The sequence below is a fragment of the Empidonax traillii genome, unplaced genomic scaffold, assembly GCF_003031625.1.
Source record: "Empidonax traillii isolate 1590-97213 ecotype Southwest subspecies unplaced genomic scaffold, ASM303162v1 scaffold126:size1624879, whole genome shotgun sequence".
Classification (NCBI taxonomy): Eukaryota; Metazoa; Chordata; class Aves; order Passeriformes; family Tyrannidae; genus Empidonax; species Empidonax traillii.
In genome coordinates this window covers 851,298-877,496 of record NW_020955319.1, presented here as the reverse complement: position 1 = coordinate 877,496, position 26,199 = coordinate 851,298, and the positions used below count along the sequence as shown (strand labels likewise).

Sequence of the window (26,199 nt, the reverse complement as noted above, 5' to 3'; positions counted from 1 at the left end):
TGCCAGCTATGAAGCACGATTAGTCTGCTGTGGTGAGCATTATGAGCAGCTTATCAATGCCCAAGGGACCAGGGTGAGCTGTCAGGCTGTTGTTAACTCGGTGAAGGAGGTTTCTGGATGGCCATTAAGCCCTGGTTTTTTTTCTCACCTGCTCAAAGCCGTAGTGACACAGGATGGGTCTCTGGTTTGTGGAAGCCATGATAGAAGCACAGACCCCAGATGCCCTATGAAGACACGTGTGGGTAACCGCCTGCCTGGGATCCTGAGAGGATGCCGGCGGTGTCCCTGCCCCGCCTTCTGTCAGGAACTACCCAAAGACCTGGCCGCTCCTGCAGCAGCCTCGGTGCCGGCCGGGTCGGGCGGTCCGCGGGGGACACAGGAGCCCCTCGGGGGACACAGGAGCCCCTCGGGGGACACAGGAGCCCCGCGGGGGACACAGGAGCCCCGCGGGGGACACAAGAGCCCCGCGGGGGACACGCACCCGCCTCGCGCTGCTGCGGCTCCCCGCTCCCATCGCGCCCCGGCGGCCGCGGAGGGGCGGGCGGCGGCGGGTCCCGCCCTCGGTGCGGTGACGCTGTCGCTGGTCCCGCCTCGCCCTCCCGCCCTTTAAAACCGCTGCCGGCGCCGTCTCCTTCTCCTTGCCCTGTCTCGCCGTTCATCCGCCGCTCGCCGGCTGTGCTCCCGCCTCCGCCCGCCGCTGCCGCAGCCCCCAGCCCGCTCTCCGGCTCTGTCTCTCTCCGCTTGTGCCCTCTGGTCCCAGCGCTGCGCTGCGCTTTCCCCGCCGGCCGCCCCCGCAGCCTATGGCCCTGGAAGGCGCCGCTGCCGCCGCCTGTATTTCTGCTGTAGGTTCCCACATCCCTCTTTAAAAATTCCGCCTAAAAAGAGAAGACGATTTACCAAATCTTTCGGGCCGTTATCTCACGTGAGTACCGGAGCGGGGGTCCCGGGGCTCTCACCACCCGCGGGGAAGGTGGCGGGAGGGAGGGGGCGACGGCGACGCCCACCCTTAGCTCCGGAGCGGGCCAGGTCGCCCCTGGACACCGGCGACTGGGGGGAGCGACAGGGGCTTTCCGCTGCCCACGACCTGGGGCTTCGGGCAGTGCAGGGAGGGAAGGGGAGCAGTGGCCGTGGCGCCCGGGGAGGGCGGAGGGGTGCCCGGCGGCAGCACCGCCGCCTTTGCGGTGCTTGGCGGGGAGGGTTGGGGATGGGGCCGGTTCCTCCAGCTGCCCTTTCTCCGCCCGGCGGCGTGTGGCGAGACCGGCTGCGACCGGCGGCAGCAGATGGAGAGCGGCAGGATGAGTCAGAGCCGGAGCTCCCCCTGTCCCCCGGAGCGCGGGCCGGTGCGGGGCCGCAGTGCGGGGGCCGAGCGGGCGGACAGCGGGACCCCCGTGCCCCAGAGGGTGTCGTGGGCGGCGGGCGGAGGGTCAGCGGCCGCCGCGCTAACATGGCGGACAGCGCTGCGTGCGAGCGGCGCCGGGGCAGCGGCGGGGCCGGGCACCGGGGCGAGCGTGGCGGCGGCGCCGCCGGCCCCTTTCTCCCGCAGCCCCCGGGACAGGGGAGGGCGGCGGGGCCGCCGGCTCCGCGGGCAGCGGGGACTCGGCGGCCGCCCTAACATGGCGGATTCCTGCGGAGGGGGGCTGCGCGGTGTCTTCCCCCTCACAGCCGGGGCAGTACCCGCGGCGGGAGACCCGCGCCCGCCGGGCGCAGCTGCCGCTCCTGGGGCGCCTCTGCCTGGGACAGGGGTTGAGCGGCGTCCTCGCCTGGACCACTCAGGGAGGGGGCTGCCCGGTCCCCGTGCCCTGTGGCAGCTGCTTGGGCTGGAGAGCGCAGGCTGTGGCGGGGGTGCCGGCGGGTCCCTTCCCCGCGGGTGACCCGCACGCTGGAAGCTCCCCCGGGTTCGGGGAGGGAGGCCGTGTGTGTGACGGGCTTCGGCGCTGGGGAGGGTGACGAGAGCATAGGCTGGAAAGGTGCTGGTGGCATGGCCGCGGTGTCTCCTCGCCTGCTTCTCAGGGGCCATGTTGTGCTTCTGTGAGCGAGATTATCCATCCGGGCTCCCGCTGCCGTCCTCCGCTTTCCCCCTCACCTGAGCTGAGCCTGCACGAGGCCTCACCTGTCCCCCTCGGCACTGGGGGACAAGGTGGCACGCCAAGGACCACGGTGGCAGCCAAGGAGCTGTCAGGGCACCGCACAAGTTGTAAGGGCATTGCACAAGTGACGCTTTCCGGGACAGGCGCTGGGATGACGGGACAAGTCGCCTTCACGCAGAGAGGCTGTGGGGTCCCCCGGCGTGTGAAAGTGGAGCCCTTCCCTCCCTTTAGCAGTGTCCTGCGTTTGCCGGGGGTGTTGGCTGGTCATCTCAAGGGCTTTCACCCTCCCCTTGGTCAGTCTGTTAGTGTAGCAGTAGCAGGTTTGGTGCTGCCAGGCCTGGACGTCTCTTAGTTGAGAGTCAACCTCCTTGGCTGCCTCTGCCAGCGCTTTGTGGTCCAGTTGACCACTGTAGTGACTTTTGGAAAGTATGGAGAAGAGAGTCCAGTTATTGCTCAGCTGCTGGCTCTATGTGTGTTTAGAGAGTGTGCATGAGATTATAGGGGTATTTTGAGTGTGTATGTGTGCTTGCTGCAGTGCTGTTCCCTGCTTGGTGAGAGCTCAGAAGAGGTGTCCATAACTGGTTATAGTGGTGACAGATTAGCAGATGTGTATGTTCTTGGTGGTAGGAGACCTGAAAGCACAATGAGAGAGTGGGGGACTCACTCATGTGTAAGCGGGATGGTGCAAGTGCAGGATCATAGGGCAGCTGGCATGGCTGAGGAGAATGCTCTGTACTAAACAGCACTGCAGGTCTTTTCCAGTCATCTGTCTGGGCTTATTACAAGTCTAAGAAGATGTATATTTGTGCTGGGGGGAACCTGGTTGTGGTGAAGAGGAAAGAAAGCAAGCTTGAATCATCTTTCAAACCTTTCTGAAGTGCATCTCCTGCAGTGCAAAATCCTGCACAGCTGACATGTGCCCGTAGGCAGAAGTACTGTGTTTCAGACCTCTGCAGCTGTCTCTGGTGACTGAGCAGGATTTGATTGTGTAGTCCCAGTCGGTTATAGCCACCCTAAATGAAAACACCATGTGACGTCTAATAAAGCGAGGTAGACCTGCCTACCCACCTAGTCAGATGTGTGGCTCTGTGTCTTGCATGGCAGTGGGTTGGAGGGGAGACCTGTCCCACTTCTTCTGCCCTCCCTGGCTGCTCGATTTTTGTCTTGGAGGATACTGCACTTGCCCACTGTTCTTCCCTGGATAAATGTGGGAGGCAGTGGAGCTGGGGAAGAGGTGGGGGTTGTGAATAATGGTGATGGTAGGAGGGGTTTGTTCCAGTCTGGACTGGTCCAGTCTAGTTCTTTCCTTCCTGTCACCGTGTGAACAATGCTGCTGCTGCTGTGGCTGATGCTTGTGACAAGGCAGCCCCCTCCCCGTGTGCCTCAGGCTGTGGTGAGCTCCCTTCCCTGCCTGCTGTGGGCTGAGACCCCCCTGCAGCCAGCCTGCTGCTCCCCATCCCTCCCGCTGGGCTTTCAGCTCCAGGGGAAGATTGTGAAACAGAAAAAGGGGGGAGTGGGGGAGCTCTTGAAGGAGAAGGGTGTTGTTTGGTGGTGAACAGCAGTGGGGATGTTTCTCCTTTGGGGACAGTTTTACTGGAGGCAAGAGGCGGGCTTGCTGCCTTTCAGCACTGCAGCCTGCCCCCGGGCCAGCAGCCTGTGCCTCTCGCTGCTCCCTGTGCTGGAGGGCTGCGGCAGGTGTGTCATTGCAGCGGTGATGGGCTGTATGCTCTGGAAATGATTCCAGCTCTCCAATTAAAGGAGAGACAGAGTGCTCTGGAAGAGAACTAAGCCTGTCCCTTCCTGAGAGTGAGGCTTAATTGTGTAATGCACTAATTTTGGTATAATGGTAAATTTCAGTTCTAAATAATGTAGTTGCAGGAGCAAGAGTGTGGTTGATGAGAATTCCTCAGGGGCCTGTTCTTCCTTCAGGACCTGCTCCCCCCTGGGGATTGCCTAGCCACAGTGTCCTGTCCCTGATCTGGAAAAGGCTTCCTGTAACTCAAAAATACCTGGTTTGGTTTTTTTTGTGGACCAGAGTAACTTTTACCTCCAAGTCTGTCACTTGGTGTGAATGTGCAAGGTCATCATAATTCTAGATTTTTAGGGTCTGGTTCATGGATATTTTAGCTCAGGCCAATAAAGGGTCTCTTTTCAGAAACCAATGCAGTAAATCTTTTTTTTTTTTTTTTGAAGACGATGAATTGATGCTTGGTTTTGTAGGCCGGTCAGCATCAGATAAGGGGAGCTGAGTGGGCCTGTGAGCTGGAAAAGCCTGGCCTTAGCTGGCCTCCTGGATACTCAGAGCTTGCTGTGGGGATGCCGTTGTTCTCTCAAAACTATGCACTGTGGACAACTGGGGGGTGATGTGTTGGGGGTTTTTTCCCCTTAGATGAGTTACTACTATTGTTGTTGCTTGAGGTGTAGTCAAACCTGAGGTGCTTGCTAGTATACTAACAGATGATAGATGAATACATGCATGTGGGTGTCACTTGAGTACAAAAAGGCAGAGCTGCCTTGCTGATTATTCCTACAACTCAAAGCTCACTGCTTAGCAAAGAATGCTTTTATACCTACTTTAAGACCCTTAAGCAATGGATACTTCATTGTTGCTGATGACACGTGCAGTTCTTGTAAATTGGGGTTTGTCCTTACAGGTTGTGGACGTCTAATACACTTCTGGTACTTAAAATGGTAGCCCTGCTCTGCCACAGTACAGCAAAAGCAGACTGAAATGACTGTGACTGGAAAGGCTCATATTGTATTATTTTTCTCTGAAAGTTTAGAATTGGCAAACCTGCACAGAACAGTCAGACTGTTTTGTATATGTTTGTGTAGATCCTTTAGATAAATAACTGTCATTTAAAAGAAATTCTGAAGGACAGTTAGAACTCAGCACAGCTCATAGTTGTCTGTTGCTACAAAAAATGGTCAGTGTTCTTTCCAGCTCCATAGGAGCTTTCACTGCACACTTTTCTCCTTGGGACATGAGAGAATATTTATTGGAATAATACTGCAGGTGATATTTGGCTAAAGCATGGCTTTTTAAGTTTTGCACTGAAGGTCATGTGCTCTCCCTAGAAGCACCTGTGTTTAATGATTTGTTTGGCTTGGAAGGTAAACTTAATTCACAGTCGTTGGAAAATTTATATAACTTGTGTATAATCGGAATAGCACTGGAAATACTGGAGCTATTTAGGTAATTTTAAAAGCTGGCAACACTTTCCTTTTGTAAAACTGTTGTGAGCATACTCTGAGAACTAAATGTAGTAACATTTAGTAACTCTTGCTTCAGTGGAATAAAAGGCATATACATTAATTCTAGCCGGCAAAATTTCTTAATATCTCAATTAATTTTGAAGCATTGAGGTTTATTTTTAATGCTGTGCGCTACCAAATGCTAATTTATGTGGTAAAGCTGAACGGACTGCTCTGTGGAGTTGCTGTGAAACAGTTACACTCAAGTTGCATTAATTCTGCTTGTTATTCAGTGCTTTATAGAGTGTGCTAGTTTAGTTTTCCAATAGCAAGAATAAGTGGAAAAGTACAGTTCAGCAGTTTGCTTAACTAATGTGGTTGAGAAGATGATCATTTGGGTTAGGTGATTTCCAGAAGTCAGGTTTTTGTAGTCAGTCCATGTAGTATTTAAATAATGAGATGAGCAAAGGTTTAGTTTTACAGTAGGTTGGTACATTCCAGGTTTCATGCCATATACCACAGTGAATTTGTAGAAACTTTGTTGTACGTTGGGTTTACACGTGACCAGTTTGGTAGTGTATTTAGTTCCATGAAAATTATCTTTCCATTTAGGAGGAATAACTTCTCAACAGGGTTAATAAATGTTTCCTTTTTATGTTCATATTTGTGTGATTGCTTTACCTGAATTTAAATGAGCTAGCCTTGTACTTTAAAATGCTGCTTTGGTGTTGTGTGTAATAGCCTTTAAGGGCCAGCTGAAATGTTTCCTCATTCCTGAAGGCAAGCATAAGTTTCTTTCTTTTAATGACCTTGCTCATTTCTGGATTTGTCTGGTGTGGTGTTCAGTTTCACTATATAAAGCACTATTTTTCCCCCACAAGCAGCTTTTTCACCCACATGCTGTGTTCATTCACAGCAGAGGGAGAAAGAATGTGGCAAGGGAATTCTGAAATAGAAATGAAGTGGGGAGAGGAAGTATGCAGTGGTTACAGGGTTAAAAACACTTCTGCGAGGGTAGTCCAGTATTAAGATGTACTGCCCTATAGCAAGATGTCTTTGCCATTAGTTTTGAAAATCTTCCAGTTGAAACTATAAAAGATTACTACAAACAAGCAGTTTCATGTGTTTTAGTGGGTCTTGGTATATCTGACTTGTTGTGGCTCAGAGCTTACATTTACTCTTGAACACCGGCTGCTTGATGTGATTATAAACTTTCATGGTGGGGTGTTGCAAGCCTTCTTAAAAGCACCACTGATGAGGCATTTGTTAAATGTTTTAAGATAAAGCTTTTATTCTGTTCTGGCTATGAAATTTATTTTTGTGTGCATTTTTTTTTCCTACAGGGCAAAATCTCTGATCAAGTTTACAACTATCCAGAGGGCTTAGGAGAAGTGCTTTATAGAGAACAGTTCGACTTCAACGCTGAGCCACCTTGGGAACCTAGCTGATGATAGTAGGGTTCCATCTCCTAACTTGTCCATGTAAGTCTCTCTTTGTCTGTACTCAGGGAGGATAAGCACTTCCAAAAATACAACTTGTATTGGCTTTGTGGTAAGCAAGATAACTGTGTGGATGTAGATTATCAAAATTACATGGGGCTTTCATTTGGTGGGGGACTATACATTTTATTAATCTATCACTTTTCTCAATATAATTATCTGATAAAATTCTGAGAGACTGAACCATGTGTGAGTAAACTAGGTAAATAGTTACTTTTCTGAATTAGAGGTGTTGGCTGCAGAAATACTAAAATAAAGTGCTATAAATTAAGTCTCTCAGTGGTAATTCTGAAGTCATAAATTAGACTGCATGACTGTTAACATCAAATTATGACTTGCTGAAGACTATATGATTTCTTAGGGTAGTTTATACTGAAATAGTTAAAATTTGCTCTTGTAAACAGTAACTAGTGCTGATCATAAAGGGTGTGCCTTCCCAAGTGCTTATCTCTGTTATTTGCTAATTAGCATCCACTTCCACAAATAATTCTAGTTGAGCTACAGTAGAATGTGTAATTTAGTGTTGGATAGAAATTGTGTACCAATTACAAATGCCTTTATATTTTGAAGTGGCATATAGTTATAGAAGAACCAGACCATGATAACTGAAAACAAATGAGTGCACTTAGCTGATCTTAAGGAGCGCAGAAAACTTTGGAATATGTGTGGTTATCATGTTCTGTTAAGTTAAAATAGCTTTACATAGGTTTTAACTATAGTCTTAAATGCATTTGTAATATCTGCATTTAGCTGACTTTACAGTATTTCTACAGTATTACTTTTTTCCTGTCTAGCTGAAGGCGTTTTCATTTGGCTTAGTACCCATAAATTATATAATGCTTTTTAATGTAGAATTCGAGGATGGTTAAGTACATCTTACTGGGCCAGGTACTTTTTTACAGACCACAAGGATTCCAAATGCCAGTTGTGTTAGTATGTCTCCTAATAAAGTACTTAATGTAGATAAACTTGCTCTTTGAAAAAAACACAATAGCAGAGGCACAGGATGAGCTTGGTTTATTGTAACTTTTGGCTTTATCTCCAGAGGGTATGTTCCTTTTGTTTTGTTTTTTTTTGAATTAATTTCATATATCTGGTTGGTTTTAGTCAAATACTCTATTCAAGTGGATTCAGTTAACACTGAAAGTTTTCTGAATATCATTGTTAATTTTTAGGGGTGATTTTTATAAGCAAAATATTGAGAAAATTGTTTCTCCTGTTCAGCTTCTGAGTTTTGGCTCACTCTTGTATGTGGGTAGAACTCTTGCATGACATTTTGTACTTCAACAGGAATAAAGTAAAGTAGTTAGATAGGAAAGGCAGAAGAACTGTTAGGAGTGAATAAAGTTGAAAATCTTAATGTACTGTAAATGCATTTTAATTTATAAATCTATTCTGGAGGGAATTTTGGCTGTGACAAGTTTTTACTCTTGGAGGAAAAGCTATTCTGATACTTTCTTTGAGATATTCCTTCTCTAACTGGTAGTCACTTGCTGTAGCAAGTAGTGCAAGGTATAGCCTGTCCTAGAACAGAAATGCCACCGGATTTGGTGTATTTGCAGCTGAATGTTCAGGTGATGTGTCTTAATTTTAAACTTGGATCTATTATGTGTTCAGTAATAATGTACTGTACACAAATATAAGTAGATCAGTATTGAGGGTAGTGGTGATGTCGGTAGCAGTAGTGTTTGCCAGGGAATCTGTGCCTCTTTTGGTGTGCTAAAACACAGGTAATTGCCTCAAATACAGCTAAGATGCAAGTTAGCCATCTGATTGGTACTTTTGAGTCTTGCTTAAATTGCAAGGTGATTTAATGGGAAACAGCTCAATTGAGCTTTTAAATATAACTGTAATGTTATGTTCTGATGGAACTCAAATAAAAATCTTCTATCTGTAGGTGTACTTACATTCCCATTAATCTTGCTTCCTTTTTATAATTTTCTCTATCCCACTCTTGTATTACACTGGCTAAGGAAGAACTTGGGGTTTAGTTCTGTCTTGCTTTCATGCCCTGAGCAGTCTAGCAACTCTGGTCTGAAGTCTTGCTCCTTTAAAAATCTGTTTTATATATTTCCACATCTGGTTTATCGGAAATGATGGGAATTAGCAATGGAAATCTGATCTATTAGCAAGCTGCGTCTGTGCCAAGTGGAAGCAGTAGCTATCTGGACTGGCTAACCTTTAGAGCTCTCCTGACTTTGTTTAAATGGGACTGGGTTGTACTTGGGGAGCAGGAGAGCTGGGAGTTTGGAGTGTTGGGGTGCAGTGGGGAGGCCAAATACTAACACTGACTAAGCAAGTAAGAAGAAAGGATAGAGAAGTGACTGTTGTGAAAGAGAAGTGGTGGTCTGGTACACCATAGAAATGTATGTGCCCTTACAAGAATACAAATTTTTTATAAGCTTTGTGAGCTTATTGGCTCTGAATTAATGTATTCAAACTTCAAGAACACGGAAGGTTCCTGAAAGTGTGGTTCATATAGAAGATATAGGATGGGGCATTATTTTTTGCTATCTACCCCCTTTGCTTGCTTACTTCAGCATAATTGCTCAGGTTACATTGCTCACTTAACTGTGTGGAATGCTCCTGAGAGGATGGGAGGATGCAACTAACCTAAGCTGTACAGGTACTCCATGACCCCCAGTGGATTTCTACTGAGAGGTAACTTGAGTAATGCAGAAAGACACCTGTTTCAGCATGTCCATCAGTTGGTCTCAGTGGCTGCATTCAGCTAACTGACGTTTAGGGGTGCAAGTTGGTGAAATGGCATCTTGGAATATTTTTTGAAAAAGATGCTCCCATTATAAATAGGCATTTTCTGCACTGAAAACATGGAACTCGTGTTTCTACTGTTCTGGTTTACCTGTTCTGTGCATTATTGCCAGTGTCAGTGACAAAGTATTTCTGCTTTGATCTGTTACCCCTGAAGAACTGGTATTGTAATGAATGTGAGATTAATGTATTTTTACCTCTTTACGATTCTTACATCATCATAATTGTTAATCTCGTAAATATTTACTTTGTTTAATAAGACATGGAGTTAAAAGGCATTACTGGGAGCCTGTTTGGTATGCAGAGACTTTATTGCTTGCAGAGGAAATTTTTAATGAAAGAAACAAACTTAAGGGTGTTTGGGGGGGTTTGTTTTTTTAGGCCAAAGAGTATGTGGTTCTGACAATGTAAAGGAAAAAAAAAGAATTTTGTGTTATGGATGCTTGCATATGACAAGCATGTGTTTAGTCTTTTTCAGAGCTTTTTCATTTTGTTTTATTCCAGATGTCTGCATTAATTGCAGTGTTTAAATATGTACACTTTTATCTTAAGAGTTCTTCATCTGGGAAGTCATTGTGTTAAACCATAAAGAGCCTGAGGATGTAACGCTTACTTCAAAGGAAGCAATTACATGCCTGTGTAGAAGTCTCATACCACTTGACAGCTTTTGTTTGCCTTAAAATATATGTCCTGGAGCACTGTGCAGACTAACATTTCAGGTGCGAAAATGGGTGGTGTTACCACACCAAGTCTGTCAAATAATGACTTGCAGCGAGTCAGCACTTCCAGCAAGGAGTGAACTCTGTACTGTCATGATTTCTGACTCATCTTAGAGATATAAAAAAAAGTCCTAAACCACCCTTTAGATTTCCTTCTGCAAATTTTACCACTGATTCTTCTCGTTCAAGAGGGATACCACTCAACAGAATAAGAGACAGCACAGTCCCAAATTGTGCTGTAAGGTATAAACCCCTTAAAAAAACATTGCTCAAATATCCACTCTTTTGTAGAGGTGTTGTAGCAGTGCTCCTAGGAATCTGGTTTTTCTTTGTGCAGTAATCTTTGTACAATATTCTTTCTAGCTTATTCTCAACAAGACAATGTAATTTCTTCCGGAAAGGGGAAATGGGATAGTAGTTGCTAGCCAAATGTTAGCTTTTTTACTCTGTTAATTTTGCTAAATGGAAAAGCTTCTGTGTCTTGGATGTGCTTAGAAAAAGCAATTGCTGTTTAGCAGCTTGGGAGAGGTTATGCCAGGTTGTTAATGGTTAGTTGTAAGGTATTTCATTAAATTTCTCCTAGAATATATTCCTTTTGGTCCCTGCCTCTTGACTCTAAGATGCTTTTGGATGAGTGAACAGGAGACAGGTCTGGTTTAGGAAGTAATCTTCATCCAAACTAACTAGATAAGTGTTCTTTTTGTTGTTATATTTGATGAGTTAGTGGTAAAAAGCCTCCTTTTCCCCTGCTTTAGTTAAACCAGTTCTCCCCCTCCTCCCCACACAGTCTACCCAAAAGTAAAAGGGCAGATTTTGGAGGAAAATATTCTTCTACACCATTTCTGCCTGAAAGCTGCAGACACCACAGTTATTACCTATGACAAAAAGCTTTCTTCTAAGAATAGTACACAACTATCTTAAATCTATTCCACTGTAAGAACACCCAGAGGAAAAGCGTGCAGTTGTTTAGGTTGAGCTGCTCGGTTTGAAATACAAGGTACTAGCAATTAGCCTGCTGGGTGGATGGGTGGCTGGTGAGAAAATCTGTTCAGTGCTATGATTGGTTCCATTGGGTGTTCTGAGACCTTCCAGTAGGATAGATCAAGGTGGAAGGGACTCTTGACTGTCTGTTCACTTTAGAATGCAGGGAGTGGCTTATAGCATTAAAAAAAAAAATTAACTCAGTAGTACCCTTGTATATACAGCAATTCCTTAAAATACTTTAGTTTTGCTTGCAGACCTTTTGACAGGTTTATACAATGCATCAGGGAATTGAGAGCTTATTAATAAGAGATCAGAAACACAGAAATTGTCCAACTTGAATAAACAATGGAAAGCTCAGATGTGAGGCTTCTCCCAGCCCAGTGGCTTCTAACATGCAAACAGTTACAGGTACTTACAGTAGGTATTGGTCAGGTGTGAGTGGGGAGAGGAAAGAAGGGGAGTCATAGAAGGTTATACTGAACAGTTTCTGTGTCAAAATGTTGCCACAGAGTTTTCTTGAATTTCTTCTGAAGTCATAGGACATATTAGATGTCATGAAAGATCCTGTAGATTTAGATGCAGCACAAAACATATTTGAAAATTTTTCTTTAGCACCATTCTGTGCCATGAAAAGTTTAAATAACTTGAGGGTTTTGAATGTTTAGCAGATCCACTACTTTTGAATAATCTACTGAAAATAGAAATCACTTCACTCTTGCATGTGTCCACCATGGTTGTGCTTATTCCTCTCCTTGGTAGTACAGTTTTTGCAAGAATACAGTAAAAGAATTGTTATTGTAGAGGGAAAGTTTAATGTGTTTACGCAACCAGCAAGTTCCTAAGGATGCATAAAGTACTTTAAAATGTCATTAAGCATTAGACTGTTTAGGTCATAGTATAAAAAAATGTTAACATAATTAAACTCTGCTGTTAGGCTTTTTTTTTTCTTTGTATCTTTATGGTTTGAATATTCTAGAGCTCTACCAAATTATCAGTAAAAAGCTGATGCCAGCCTTTCTTTCCTGGGGAAAAAAAATTATCTAAACCTATCTAAACCTACTTCTGAAAATCATGGATATTTTATGAACATGTTTGTTTCACTGATTCGAAGTGAAATTTAGTCCACAAGCTTGTCTTTTGTTTGGTGGTCCATTTTTAAGGAGTTTTAGCTGTTACTCTCACACTGAGATGAGACTGGCTAATGAATTTTTTCTTGTTATTATAGTGTCTGCCACCTAGTCATTGTTTTTGTAACTATAATGAAATCCTTACATCAGTGTGATAATATCTTGCTCTTCTGTGATTGTTTTGGATCTCCAGGATTCACTTAAATAAGCTTATGACTCATTATACCTGTGAGATGAGTATTTCTTACCCAGCATACTTGTCTTTATCCATCAGCTTCTGAGTAGAACTGAAGATTCTTGCTGCCACCAAGTTCAATTCACCTGGCAGTAAATTCCTCTCTTAGGAAACATAGGGGGCATGTTTGAGTTGTGCAGAAAGTATATAAAACCCTGCTGGCTCCTCTCCCATTATTTGGTGTAATGAAAAGCAGGAGCAACTGCTGCTTAGTTATCTTAGTACTAGCTTGAGCAAAAGTAACTTTGTTCATATTGTTGACAAAATTAACCAAACTTAATGTTACAAATTGTGGATTTTTTTAACTGTCTGGAGGTGGTGGATGAAACATGAGACAGAATTAATACCGTGGCCTTGTGACCATTTGGAGCCAAAATTTTCTTCTTAACTAATGAAGCGCTTTTGACTTTCAGCCTTAATATTTCTGGTTTCTATCAACACTTCTAATTAGAAAAATAATTCTGCTATTTTAAAGCCAAGAGCATGTGACTTATCCTTATTCCTGGCAAATGGAGGGTGAACAGAGTAAAAAAATATTTGGTTTTTTGTAGAGGGGGTGTGTGTTCCTGTTTGTAGGACATCAGATGTAGAAAGATCTAATTTCTAAATAGTGGCATAGTATGCTTTGTGCCTGTTTTTCCACTGACTTTTGTTTTCTTTGTACAGTTTGTTGCATAATTTAAGGACCCGGATATAAGGCTTGGAAGCCCATCCCTTGTGTTTCTTGGTTTATGACTGTCGGCTTTGTGGAATACGGCTGAGATGAAAGGATTTCTTGAGGATGCAAATTACTCCATTGGTCTGTTGGATGAAGGAGCAACTCTTGCAGATGTTATTGACAACTGTATTTATGAACATACTCATGTAAGTTGGCTTTCCAAATCTTCTGGTTTAGTTCCTTAAGTCTTCAAAGTAGGTCAAGGTGTTTAGGACTGGTGAACTGACAGCAACAGAGGAACAGTCAGCTAAGCCTCACTCACTTTATAAAGTAGTTTGCTCTTCTAATTCTGCTTCTTTGCTGTTTGCTTGGGCAGAATTCTGTTTGGGAAATTTGGGCAACAACTCCCTGCGTATGGCTAGCAGGAAAGTAGTCTTGCTGATGTAATTAAATACGGGTTCCCATCTCTTTGTTTCAAGAGCTTTTGTTAGCAATGGATTTTAGACCAGGAACCTGAAATTGGGCAAGTGGATATACTGAGTTAGAACCATTTTAGTCGTTGTTGTTCTTTTCCTGAAAATATGGCAAAGTTTAGACAAATACGTATGCTGAGCCAGTTTAAAGCCACGTTTAAAAGTTCTGTGGGCCATCGTGGTTTATAGTTACCCTTCTCCCCACTGGAAACTTAGGTGTGAGCACGCTGTGAGGTGCTACCTTTCAAGTCACACTAGTCTAAAAGCAACCAACTGGAAAGAAACTTGAATAATTCTGTGAATGCAATAGTGATTCTATGGAATAAGGCTTCACTCATTTCGTAGGAGGCAGGAAGATGTAGCCTTTGTTTTGTAGATGAGGCTGTAGAAAGAGCAAATTTTAAAAAGAGGTTTCATTAAGCAAATACTGTATCCTTGGTATGCCATACGTAGAGTTGTTCACTTTTCCCTTGGTTTATCAGAAATAATGTTCAAGTGCAAGTGCTCAACTATAGTACAGCAAATAACTAAATTCCATGGCCTTCTGAACTCAGGTGTAGGATTCCCAAATCCTGATTCCTAATATTCTTTTTCTGTCTAGCAAATAAATAGGTAAACTACTGGCAACATGTCATGTCTCCAACCACTGGCTGGCTCACAGAGGATAGCTGCCTCCTGCTGCTTTCATTTACTCCTTTAGCTCAAGGGGTAGAGGCCTGTGCCATGGATCTAAAGCTCCAGATCCCATTCCTGCTGGTGACCCGTACAGGGGGTCAGTATGCTTCCACCCGATGGAATTTCTATTTGTGTTTTTTAAACAGAAAAAGACTTTGTATACAATAACCCACGACATACATGGTTTCGTATCTGTGAAAGTCAAGTGCTAGAATTAACATTTGATGTACAGTCTTAATTCAGATCGACCGTATATTTTGTGGTGGTCCTTAATTGATGTGCAATAGGCCATTCATTTACAGGAATTTTACTGAGTGCACATTATAAACAAATACAGAATAATCTATTTGGATTTTGATCCACTATACCCACATCATGACTTGATATTGAGAAAGACTGTGGTATAACAGATGCACAAGGGGGACTTAACAGTTCCAGAAGAGTGCCTGTGCATTTTCTTAAAGATTATGTTCATGATTCTGCAACTTTTAGCACAGTGAGTTTAGTTCTTAAAATCCTGTTGGAACTAAATGCTTCACAAGATGTGGAGAACAGTCTCAAATTTGACTTCCTCAATTGAATACTACCAAACAAATTTTCAGTAAAATGAGATATTAGCTAGATGTTAAAATAATATTAGTGCTCTAGATTTTATTTATTGTATAATAAGCTATAAATTATGTTGAGACTGTGGAAGCTTTCATTGCAGTGGATTTTCTTCCTCTAAATAGTTGCAGACTTCTGAAAATAAAAAGTTGGAAGAGAATTGTAACACTAATCTGTATTTTTAGATGAAACCAGCATTTGGCTTTTAAGTAGAATCTTTTATTCAGGAATCTCAGAATACTAAGTAGCATTCATAATATCTCTGAAGTGGTAGGTATTCCCTTTGATTTTATTTTTTTTTAATAGTTCAAATTGCTAGGTGAAAGTAAAAACAAAAGCAACATTCACGGTCAAATCTAAAAGTTAAGAACAGGGTGAAAAGGTACATAATCCTTTAAGAGTTTGGATTGATTGTTTGGCAGCAAACTGACAATTTCAGACATTTTATTTTTCTGTTCTTCCTTTTTCAGACTGGAAAAAAGGCATTTTATGTTGGTGATCTTGGAAAGCTTGTAAGAAATAACATACAATGGCAGAACGTGATGGCACCAATAAAGCCATTTTATCCTGTAAGATGCAATTCTACTCCAGGTGTACTCGAAATTCTGGGAACCCTTGGCATTGGTTTTGCATGTTCCAGCAAAGTAAGTTTTTCTTACCTGTGTGCCTTATTTTCTTCCATGCGCCTGCAGTTTTCAAATCATCTTTTTGGTGTTAAGTGCCATGATTATAAATAATTCATGAATTCCTTTGTAACTGGCTGTTGAAAATCTATGCTTCTGCCCTAGAAGAGTGGATAGCTTTTTCTTTGTTTGACTGTTCAGTGGAGTAGTAGAGAACATCTAATAAAAATTCCTGAAAGATCATGCACTGGACTTTGTCAAACTCTGGTATCCTCCTGGTTTTTCAGTCTGAAATGGCATTGGTGCAGGACCTGGGCATTTCTCCTGAAAACATCATATATACAAATCCTTGCAAGCAAGCTTCTCAGCTCAAGTATGCAGCGAAGGCTGGGATAAACATCATGACTTGTGACAATGATATTGAGCTGAAGAAAATTTCACGTAACCATCCAAATGCCAAGTAAGTGTCAATTCTGGTTTTGCTTTTAACGTGGGGGAGACCTTATTTTGCCTGGATTCTGGGTTGTTTGGCAAACAAGTACATGGCTTCTTGATATAAATCACTTGTGTCTGGTTTTCTGCTCTTTGTCTCCTTTGAAGGTAGCTGCTTTGCAGCTTTCATTGTTGGGTCTCAACTTCCTCATATAATAGTAAGGCCCTTGGTTTGGGAGAAATCTTGGAGAAACTGATTTCATAGAGCAAATTTGATATAAAGATTTCGGTGAATAAAGTTCAGGAGCCTGGCGTTTCATCATCTGCAAGTACATCTTCCTCCTGCTCTGTTGTGGCTTCACTGTTTTCAGGAAGTTCTGTTTGGATATTAGTGGCTCTGACTGAAGTCAGGGCTGAGACCATCAGCAAATGACCATGTGCTCTGGATCCCATCTTGGGTTTGGGTACACTCTGCAAGTCTGTTAAATACACCTACAGGTATTTCTGCACCATTAAATCAGTGAGAAATTCAACTCCAGTTCTATTTTCAGTCACTTCAGTATTAGCTCAGCTCTTTCCTGTAGAGAAGTGATCAAAGCTGATATTCTAGTTGTTAAATATGAGAATTTTATTGCTGCCAATGTATCGTGGTCTCTTGGCCTGATAGGCACTCCAGTCATTAAACATCACATCCCTCACATATGAATACTTTGGCTGTGGGCCATACCTTTAAGTAATTTGGAGTCAGAGCCTAAGTGAATGTTACAGAGCTTTCCAGTGATTAACAGGGTATAGCTTCCCAAAAATATCTTTGGAGAAACTGAATTCCTGACATCCTTTACAAAGCCCTTGATTCTAAACAGTCATTATTAAAGTGTTGTGTCTTCTCTCAAAACTGAGACCACAGTTGTAGAATTGTGAAGATTCTACTAAATTCAGAATCTGAAGACTCTGGTCATCTCACCTAGTTGGTTTTTTTTGGCAGGGTTGGGGTGGGTTTTTTTGGGGGGAGGGTGTTTATTTGGGGGAGTTTTGGTTCTTGACGGCTACCCCAAGATTTAATATTGCTATTGCTGGTGATTGCACTTAATCCTCATGGAAGTCTGTCAGTGCTTTGCATACTGGAGAGGACTTCCTGTGCAAAGAGTGTTAAATGCACGATAAATATCTTTTTCTGTAAACTGCTGGCCTTGGTGTACTTAGTGTGTTTGAAAGCCTTGGCAAGGCTAAAGCCGACTCTTACGTTGTTAGTGCTTTACCAGTTATTCACCTGTGGGTTTAGTCTTTTGTTAGTTTTCATGGTGATTTATTTCCATGATTCTAACAGCTGACTTCAGACCGCCTTGCTTGTGGTAACATCCCCAGCAAGAGAAGTTAGGATACCTACTTTTCTTGAGCTGGGGAAACTGTGAAGTGGGGAGGCAGAATGGAGGAGTTTCATAAGCTACAGAAAAAAACAAACTCTTTACTTCTTTTCAAGGAGCCCATAGTCTAATACTTGCAAAAATTCCCGTTTAACAAGGACAAGAAGCTCAGTTTCTACAAAAGAACTGCAATTTGCTGTCATAAATTTCCTAGAGGTCTGATTTCTCACTGGACAGAAGTGTTTTTTTTTCCTCATTTGATTAGAATTATCTTATTTAGGTCATTCTAATGTTCATGCTGAAGTGACAGTGAGTTTCCTTCTTTCTCTTCCTTGGCACAGTTCAAAAAGTCAAAGCCACTGCATAACCTTGTTCTTCCTTGTGTGGTTCTTAGAGCTGGATTATGCTTGCATAGATGAAGCCAATATGCTTTGGCTGAGGAAACTGTATTTAGAAAGATGTGATTCTCCTTCTCATTTTCTTAAAATCCTGTGTAACTTTGCACTAAACTTGGTAATGGGTGGATCTCCTTTTATAGCTGATGTTTCTGCCTTTCGAAGTCTTAGTCACTGGAATGATTGCAATTTTTTTTTTTTTTTAAAGGAAGAAGAGATGTCAGGAGTGCTTAGTATTGCATTTCTTTGTACCTTTAGGTTTTTCCAGACAAAGTTTAACTGCTAAGGTTCTTGCTGTCTTAAGAGGCAAGATTGAGGAAAGAAAATGCTTTCTTAAAAATAAAAAAACCCAAACCCTAAACACATCACCCTATAGCCCTGCTCTGACTGGCTGAAACCCAGGAAGAAGAATCCTACTAGATTTCTAGAAGTCAGAATTACATTTTTTCAGTGGTTTGCACTGAAAAAGTACCTTGATTTAGTTTATAGTGCTACCATAACAATTAATCAATGAAATTTAACATTGGATGTCTTTAAGAAGGGGCTTTGACTAATCTTAATGTGAGGTTATGAACCACAGTATTACGGACTTGATTTCTTTTTTTTGACATATCAAGAAGTTAAACTCTTTAACTTGAAACCATTATTTTGCTACAGCTACACACTTTTCCAAATGCTTTACAAAATATTGACTGCAGTTTCCTGAACAGAATTGTCTGTGCTAGTGGAGAAGTAGGAAGTGAGAGGCTAGTCACAGTTTCCTAAGATGAAATAGTATAAATTAAAATCAAAAAGGATTGCTGGGCAACCAGTGTGAGAATCTAGGATTTTGTTGCTGTTTATGAAATGCAATTTTAATACCTCATAAGGCATTTGGAAAGGACTTGTAGAAGTCATGAGTAGCTGTTATGCCAACATGTGTTCTGCAGTGGCTAGGCTGAGTTCTGTTTGTTGCATGTCTTAAAAAGAGCTATTTCACTATGGCTGCAGAGCTTCTGCTGCTTGTTTGTGCTCCCCACCCTGTTAACTGCTCTGTGCAGTCTGTCATGTGTACTCATACGTTGTGACAACTTCACTTTACCGCATGAGTGACTTAACTGATCTTTTGGGGGTGACTGCCTTAGTGGACAGCAGTTTGAATTGGTGAGTTTTGGGGGTATACCTCTAGAGGGTTTGATGTGGACATGCTTTTGTCACTCAAGAGTTAATTTAACATAGAAAACTCAACACTGGCACTGCAGTTTGCCAGACATACCCAGGATGAGGCTTTCACCGGAGGGAGGAAGATGTGTCACTGCGTAAAAATGTAAGAGATGGTACTTGCTTCCTCTCTGCTCCACAGTGTCCTGGAAGAAGGGGCAGGGAATGGACTGATATCCCTATCCCATCCCCAGTCCATGTGCTCAGCCAGAAGAGGAGGTGGAGGGATATGGCTGGGGTTTGCTTTCAGTGTGTCAGCCTGGTGTTCTCCAGATGCTGAGTTAATCTGATACATGGCTGACCTAAGGGTAATCTCCACATTCTCCTCTTGGCTAGGAAGGAGGTCAGAGATGGGGAAAAAAATCATATTACAATCTTACTGGTTTTATGAGGAACTGTACTTTATTAGGAGGTAACATTCTCTTTTATTACAGCACTCAACAGACTCTTGCTGCTACAAGAGTCTTAGTTGCTGCATTTCGAAATCCCTTGTCCTTGTTGGCTCCATGTTTTAGCCCCTAATTGCTAGTTTTTTCTCTGTACAGGATTGTTTTTATTAGGTTTCCTTGATTCATCCATCGATGGAGCTGGAGTAATGACAACATATTCAACACACTTCTGACAGTCTTCAGGCTTCACATGTGCTGATGATGTAAACCAACTGCCCCAATCATCTTCCCCTTCTCTTAGGCTCTTACTGCACATTGCCACAGAAGACATTACTGCTGATGAGGAGATGAATATGAAGTTTGGCACCACCCTGAAGAACTGTAGGCACCTCATGGAATGTGCTAAGGAGCTGGGAGTCCAAATAGTTGGTGTCAAGTGAGTAACTTCTTTGTTCTCTGCTGGCTGAGCAGAATTTGTACAATGTACTCAAGATGTAGAATAGGAAATAATTTTTTCCCTCTTTGACGCTGTTTTCTAGGATTAAAAATAAAAAGCAACAAAACCCTCAAACAACAAACTAACTTTGAATCACGAGTTTTTGCTTGCAAGCAAAGTGCTAATATAAAAACAAAAACTAGTATTAAACAAAGTAACTTTTACAGACAGCAAAGCAATTTTAAATGGTGCATCAGAAATCCTGTGTCAGCATGAAAACTAAGTTTAGAAGCCTCTCCTGTTCTCTGATTGTACTCTTGAATTTCTGTGGTAACTTGATTTGTATTTTTCCAGCAATAAACAGCTTATCAGATAAAAGCTAGTATAGCATGGAATAGGTTAGACAGAATTTGAAAAAGATCAGCATGGGGTCAGATTTTCTTAGGGTTAGGGTCCTCTGTCACTCTGATCATATCAAGACAAAATACCTAAATTTTTGACTTGCTCATGGCAGGAATGTATCCTAGTCTGAGATCTTTCAAATGATCTGTGGTATTTTAATTGAAATTTTGACAGATATTTTACTGTATGGAAGAAAAATACATGCATTGTTCTGTCTGCCCTCAGCTTCTAATATGCCACATACTCATGAATGTTTTAGGAAAGCAACCAAACAGATAGGGTGGGTCATTGAGACAGTAAAAAAGAAATGTAAGCCAGATCTTGATGACTTAAACCACAACTGTTTTGATGCATATCTGTTTGAAATTGACGCTAAATTAAAGCATAAACATACTGTAATCATTACAAATGACAAATGTAAACTAAAATATTAGAGGATACTACTGAGAAAATGTGCTGCCTCTTATAATGTCTTAACCAACTTTAACAAAAATCATATGGCTCTTGTGTGTTACTTTTATTTAAATGAAATTTAAAAGGTACATGGGGATTCATGCAAATAAGTTTGAAAAGGGGACCTTTTCCTCAAAATGGCATTCCTTAGAGGAGTAGGCTTGGAGTAGAGAGCGTTGTGGTACAGATGGATTTGTGTCTGTCAGGAACCTGTTAGCCATGCTCCTCTTGAGGAAGCCCATGGGGCATGTTGGCACTAGTTTTAACACCTCAGTGACTAACTACTTATGGCAGTACTTAAACCTTTTGGGCGTGGAACCACAGGGGCTTCAGGAGCTTGGGGGAGGCATCAGGACTTCTCTGCAACATTGGCACCCACTGTGAAGAACAAGTTTTAGCCACTTGGATAGGGAAGACTGAAAAATTCAGTAAATGTTATTTCCTCAAGATGAGAATATTGTGGGAGATTCTTACACATTAAGAGTGAGACAGCTCTCACGTACAAATCCAGTGGAATAGAAGGCAATAGTTCCTGAGCTTACTCTTCCACAGTTGCTCTATTATCGTGCAAGCTTGTTTTGAGCCACTTGGGAATCAGTTGCTTCCATTGCTGTTTTACGTGGTGAAACAATTTGTTCAGAAAGCTACATGGTTCAGTGTATTGATTGTGGTTTTATTTCTTTCAGATTTCATGTTTCAGGCTCTTGCAAGGATCTGCAAACGTACATTCATGCTATATCTGATGCCCGGTGTGTGTTTGACATGGCTGTAAGTAGATCTATACGCACACACGCAATTGCTACAGTAGAAGATCCCTTCTAATCATATTAGCAAGCCAACTACATTGTTTCCAAAATCAATCCATAGTAGGACACGGATCTTGTAGTAAGGAACCAAATACTCCATTGTGAGATGTGGTAAAGGTAAAACAAATTTTATGTACTAATTGTGGACAAAGGTTAAGGAATACTTCCCACTGACAGGCAGTAGCCTTGTGTGCTATTTTCAAATTAAAAAAAAAAAAAAAAATTAGCTTCCCAGTTTTGGTAAAGGCTATTTGACATTCAAATCTGTCTTGCAAATATGTAGCTGACATTTTTGCTAGGCTAAAATATTGAACAATTGTATGCTGGCATTTGTTGTGGTATGAGAAGCTTGTAAACTAAACAGAGAAGCCTGTGAATCTTTTTGCTCCTATCGCTGCAGTCAGTGCATTAGCTGTGACTGGTAATGCACAGATGGGGGCAATAAAATTGAGGATCTTGCTGATCTTTGTGCAAATTCAGTGTAGTAGTCTTGTCACGCAATTTGTGAATTCCTACAACTGTCTGTTGTCAGAATACACCACCCTGTTCAGCCAATGCTGTCTGAATATAACAAAAGCTACAAGATGGGAGTTGATGTTGCTGTGGTATTTGCAGAGAATTGTGTAACCAGCCACTCTTGACATCCCAGTGCTGTTGCTATGAGGTTTAATGGAGCTGTACTATGTCCTTACTCCCTCACTAGACATACTCTGCTAAATACATTCAAAAGTATAAATACATAGAAAACAACCAGAGTAAGGAACAACAAATATTTTTGCAGTTAGTTGTTAATCACAGTTGTTCATGTACTTACATTCTGCTTATGCATTTTAGGAAGAATTTGGCTTTAAGATGAACATGTTGGATATTGGTGGGGGCTTCACAGGCTCAGAACTTCAGCTGGAAGAGGTACGCAGTGTTTTGGAAGTTTAAACTCTTAATTTTGAAGTGTTTACCTTCAAACTGCAACTAACATTGATAGCTGAAACTTAGTCTAAATTCCATGTTAGACTCTCATTCATAAGATCCCGATAGTTGGGTTTGTATTCTTTATCATGGATAGTGTAATCAGTCCTTCGAGGTGATTCTTTCTTTTAGTCCTGTTCACACTGGATTAATGCTGATTTAAGCATGTTACAGAATAAGTTACTATCCAAAGCAACCTTAGCAGTAGTAATTCAAGTTTTTTGGCAGCTGACTGTTGTGTTGCATGGTTTGGACCAGGGTAGCTTAGGATGCTTTGGATCATAAACCCTGTTTCTACTGCATGAACACATCTGGTATTTTGCTTTAGAACTGAAGGCTAAAGGTTTTGGTTTTGCCTTTGCTTTGGCTAGCCTCTGATTTGGCCTAAATGCCATCTTTAGTATGCAGTGCCACATAAAACAGGATAACCTCTTTCCACTGTTATGTTGTCTTAGAGACACTCCTTGAAGGCGGGACAGCAGAAGCGATGCAGTGAGAAGTTACTAACAGCAAACAGGGCTTTTCTTTCTTAGTTTTCACAGTTCTGTTGCTTGTCTAAAGTACCTGCTATTTTCCAGTATCTGGCTTAAAATATGAGCATCAGTATTAGATAATGAATTCTGTTTCTAATGTGACACTATTTGGAACTGATCACTGAAAGACCCTTTCCTTATTGTTGTGGGTTCATATGTAATTTTACATTGTCTCTTGTGCTGGACAGACATTGAAATTACAGCTGCAGTTTTGAGTGTACCACAGCTTGACCTTTGGTGGGGAGGAGGGACTGTCGTACTCAGACTCTCTCAGTCTTCAGTGTTTAGCAGAATGGCCAGTTTTCTTAAATCTTTTTTGTAAATTGTGGACCTCCAGTAAAGGCACTTTACTGAGGACCAGAGAAAGTATTGGGTGTGCTGACTGGAGCTGTTGCTGACTGAAAGTGGTTGTGTATCTGATATAACCATAAGCTGAGTTTGTTGGTCTTACCTCTGACTTCAATTTTCTAGGTTAATCATGTCATCAGGCCATTGCTGGATGTCTACTTTCCTAAGGAATCTGGTGTTAATGTGATTGCAGAGCCTGGATGTTACTATGTTTCATCTGCATTTACCCTGGCAGTGAACATCATTGCAAAGAAGACTGTTGAGTATGATAAACTTCTTCCCTCTGGAGGTAAAGGTTGGATTTATATTTTCTGCTATGAATCAGTACATGGAACTGCCCACTATGACTTGGGATAGACTAGTTTGTCTCAGCGTATATTTAATGCATTCCCTTCCGCCCTCCAGGTTCTGACCATATGTTATCTGTGTATCTCACTGTTCCTTTTATGTGGTGGTTCTTGTATTCTTACTGGTTTTGGCTTCTCAGTGGTTAAACCTCTGTTGGGTGCTTCCCAGGTGGTGTGTTGGAGGAACATAAAACCCCTGTCACCGAGCAAGCTGCTTCTCTGGGCTTGTATTCTTAGCAGTGATTGTTACTGAAAGTATTAATTTTGTTAAGCCTCACATTTAAAGTTATAACTGAATTTATAATCTGGTCTCATACAGATTATTATACGTGTAATTCTCCCGTTCTAGTGTATATGGAACCCCTTGTCAGGAGAAAGCAGCTGACTTAAGTTAGATTGCAAAAGGACTACTTATGACAAAACATGCATGCAAGACAACTTCTTTTTTTACTTCCAGTGGAGCAAACCAGGAATGATGATGAACCAGTATTTACATATTACATAAATGATGGTGTTTATGGTTCTTTTGCGAGTAAATTGTCTGAGAAACTGAATACTATCCCAGAGGTTCACAAGGTGAGTCTTTTCATATCCTTCAGAGATAGTCCTTGTCTTTGTCTAATTAATATATATGTAATACTTTATACATATATAATTACATATTACTTGTTAAATTATCCTTCTGTATATTTGAAGATTTTCTTATTTAATAAACTGAAGCCTGAATTGCCTTGATCACTTCTATACAGAAATACAAGGACGATGAGCCTCTCTTTGCAAGCAGCCTTTGGGGTCCATCCTGTGATGAGCTTGATCAAATTGTGGAAAACTGTCTTCTTCCTGAGTTGAGCGTTGGAGATTGGCTGATCTTTGATAATATGGGTTCTGGTACCTTAGGTGAACAGTCTACCTTTAACGACTATCAGAGGCCACTGATTTACTACATGATGTCTTTCAGTGACTGGTAAGAAAACTGTCTCGGTAGTGTCAGGATTGCTTTTGCTTCCTTCAGGAGTCTGTACTTACAGGCAAATGTAAATTATATTTAATGGCAAATATAGGAAAATGCAAGAGTGTGCCTTTTTTAGTTTGTGGATTTTTTTTTTGTCTCTGTTTTCTGACTTTCCTAAGACCAAACTGAGAGCTGTGATAAAACCTACTTTGCTTTAAGGATGAAAAAGGAAAACAAAGTACATAATCTCACCTGTGAGTTCAGTGGTAGCTGTAAAACCTTTCCTGTTGCCATCAACCTTTGAGCCTTCCTAGCACCAGTAACTGCAGCTTGTGTATGATATTGATTGGCATGGCCGCTGCAGGCAGGAAGGGCAGTAATGCTGCTGTGGTGATGGTGAGTTTAGTACGCTGTTCCTGTGCTGAGGTAGACAGGGCACTGGGCTGTGCCCATGAGGGTGGGGATGTTCCTGTGTCCTCCAAGCACTGGCACAGCTGGTCTCCCTCCTGCCAAGGCTGGGGCCAAGCCATGCAGGGGCACTTGGCTTCAGGTGCTGTATTGAGGCTGGTTTCTGATGTGAAGTTGTACCTGAAAATGTTATTACAACTCTCAACCTTTTCTGCTGCAGGGATGAGATGCAAGATGCTGGAATTGCTTCAGACACATTGATGAAGAACTTCTTCTTTGTGCCTTCTTGCATTCAGCTGAGCCCAGAAGACCGCTTTTCCACTGCAGCTTAAACAGGCATTAACGCTTCATTTAGACCTGCAGTTGCAAGTCTGTAGTTTGTCTGGTCAACATTCCAGTGTGGAAGAAATGGAACAATCTTGAATTCAACTCATTCTCTTCAAAACTTGAAAAAATAGTGATAGCTAATGGGGACCAGGCAAAACAAGCTACAGCTACAATTCAGTGGGGGGTGGGAGGGTTAGATAATGGTGTCCAAATTTAAAATCAAGTTCATTCAACCCCTGAGCGTTAAATATGCAACAAAATGGATGACTTAGTGGAGATGGAAACCCATCACTTGGGTTCTTCAACAGTTTACATACAAGTACACAGTTTTTATACTAAGGATTCCTGTTAGAAAAGTCTTGTAAAGTTATTGTCTTTCGCCCAGATATATCAAATGTCAGTGGGAGACCAGTGTGACTTCATTAGATGTTTTAGTGTATTTAGAATGTGTAAATTTGTGCTTTGAACTGTAGTTTAATAAATGTAAAATTGCATCATAGTGTTTGTTGTATTTGACCCTTGATGTATCCCCTGTATGATTGCAATAAAACTTTGTGTAGATTTTACTGTTTTTCAGGCTAACTTTGGGAGGGACTAGGCAGGTAGCTATAAAATAGATGTATACGTGATTGCTTTGAGAAGCCTTCTTTTCTCTAGGTTCAACTTTGTGTTAAACAGTAAAAATTTTGAGATTGATAAATCCGTATGAGGTGAAAGTCATGTAAGTTGCTGGAAGGCTAATTTAAATGCAGTTTGTGGTGTTTTTAGAGCATGACCTTAGATTCAGT

The 26,199-nt window shown here is 42.1% G+C and overlaps 1 protein-coding gene across 2 annotated transcripts; it reads left to right on the top strand.

Annotated features, from left to right (window-relative positions):
• Positions 1–623: 623 nt before the first annotated feature.
• On the top strand, positions 624–25,977 carry AZIN1 (antizyme inhibitor 1). 2 transcript variants are annotated; one of them, XM_027883382.1, is made up of 13 exons: positions 640–922; positions 6,626–6,763; positions 13,285–13,482; positions 14,351–14,521; positions 15,501–15,674; positions 15,941–16,113; positions 19,735–19,869; positions 21,411–21,492; positions 22,365–22,439; positions 23,501–23,666; positions 24,182–24,300; positions 24,474–24,688; positions 25,305–25,977. In XM_027883382.1, exons 5-13 carry the CDS (start codon positions 15,573–15,575, stop codon positions 25,414–25,416), a joined length of 1,179 nt encoding a protein of 392 aa, XP_027739183.1. In that variant the 5' UTR covers positions 640–922; positions 6,626–6,763; positions 13,285–13,482; positions 14,351–14,521; positions 15,501–15,572; the 3' UTR covers positions 25,417–25,977. The 2 variants fall into 2 exon arrangements, with proteins under 2 accessions (XP_027739182.1, XP_027739183.1); XM_027883381.1 differs by lacking the exon at positions 14,351–14,521 and having other exon boundaries at positions 624–922.
• Positions 25,978–26,199: the final 222 nt, after the last annotated feature.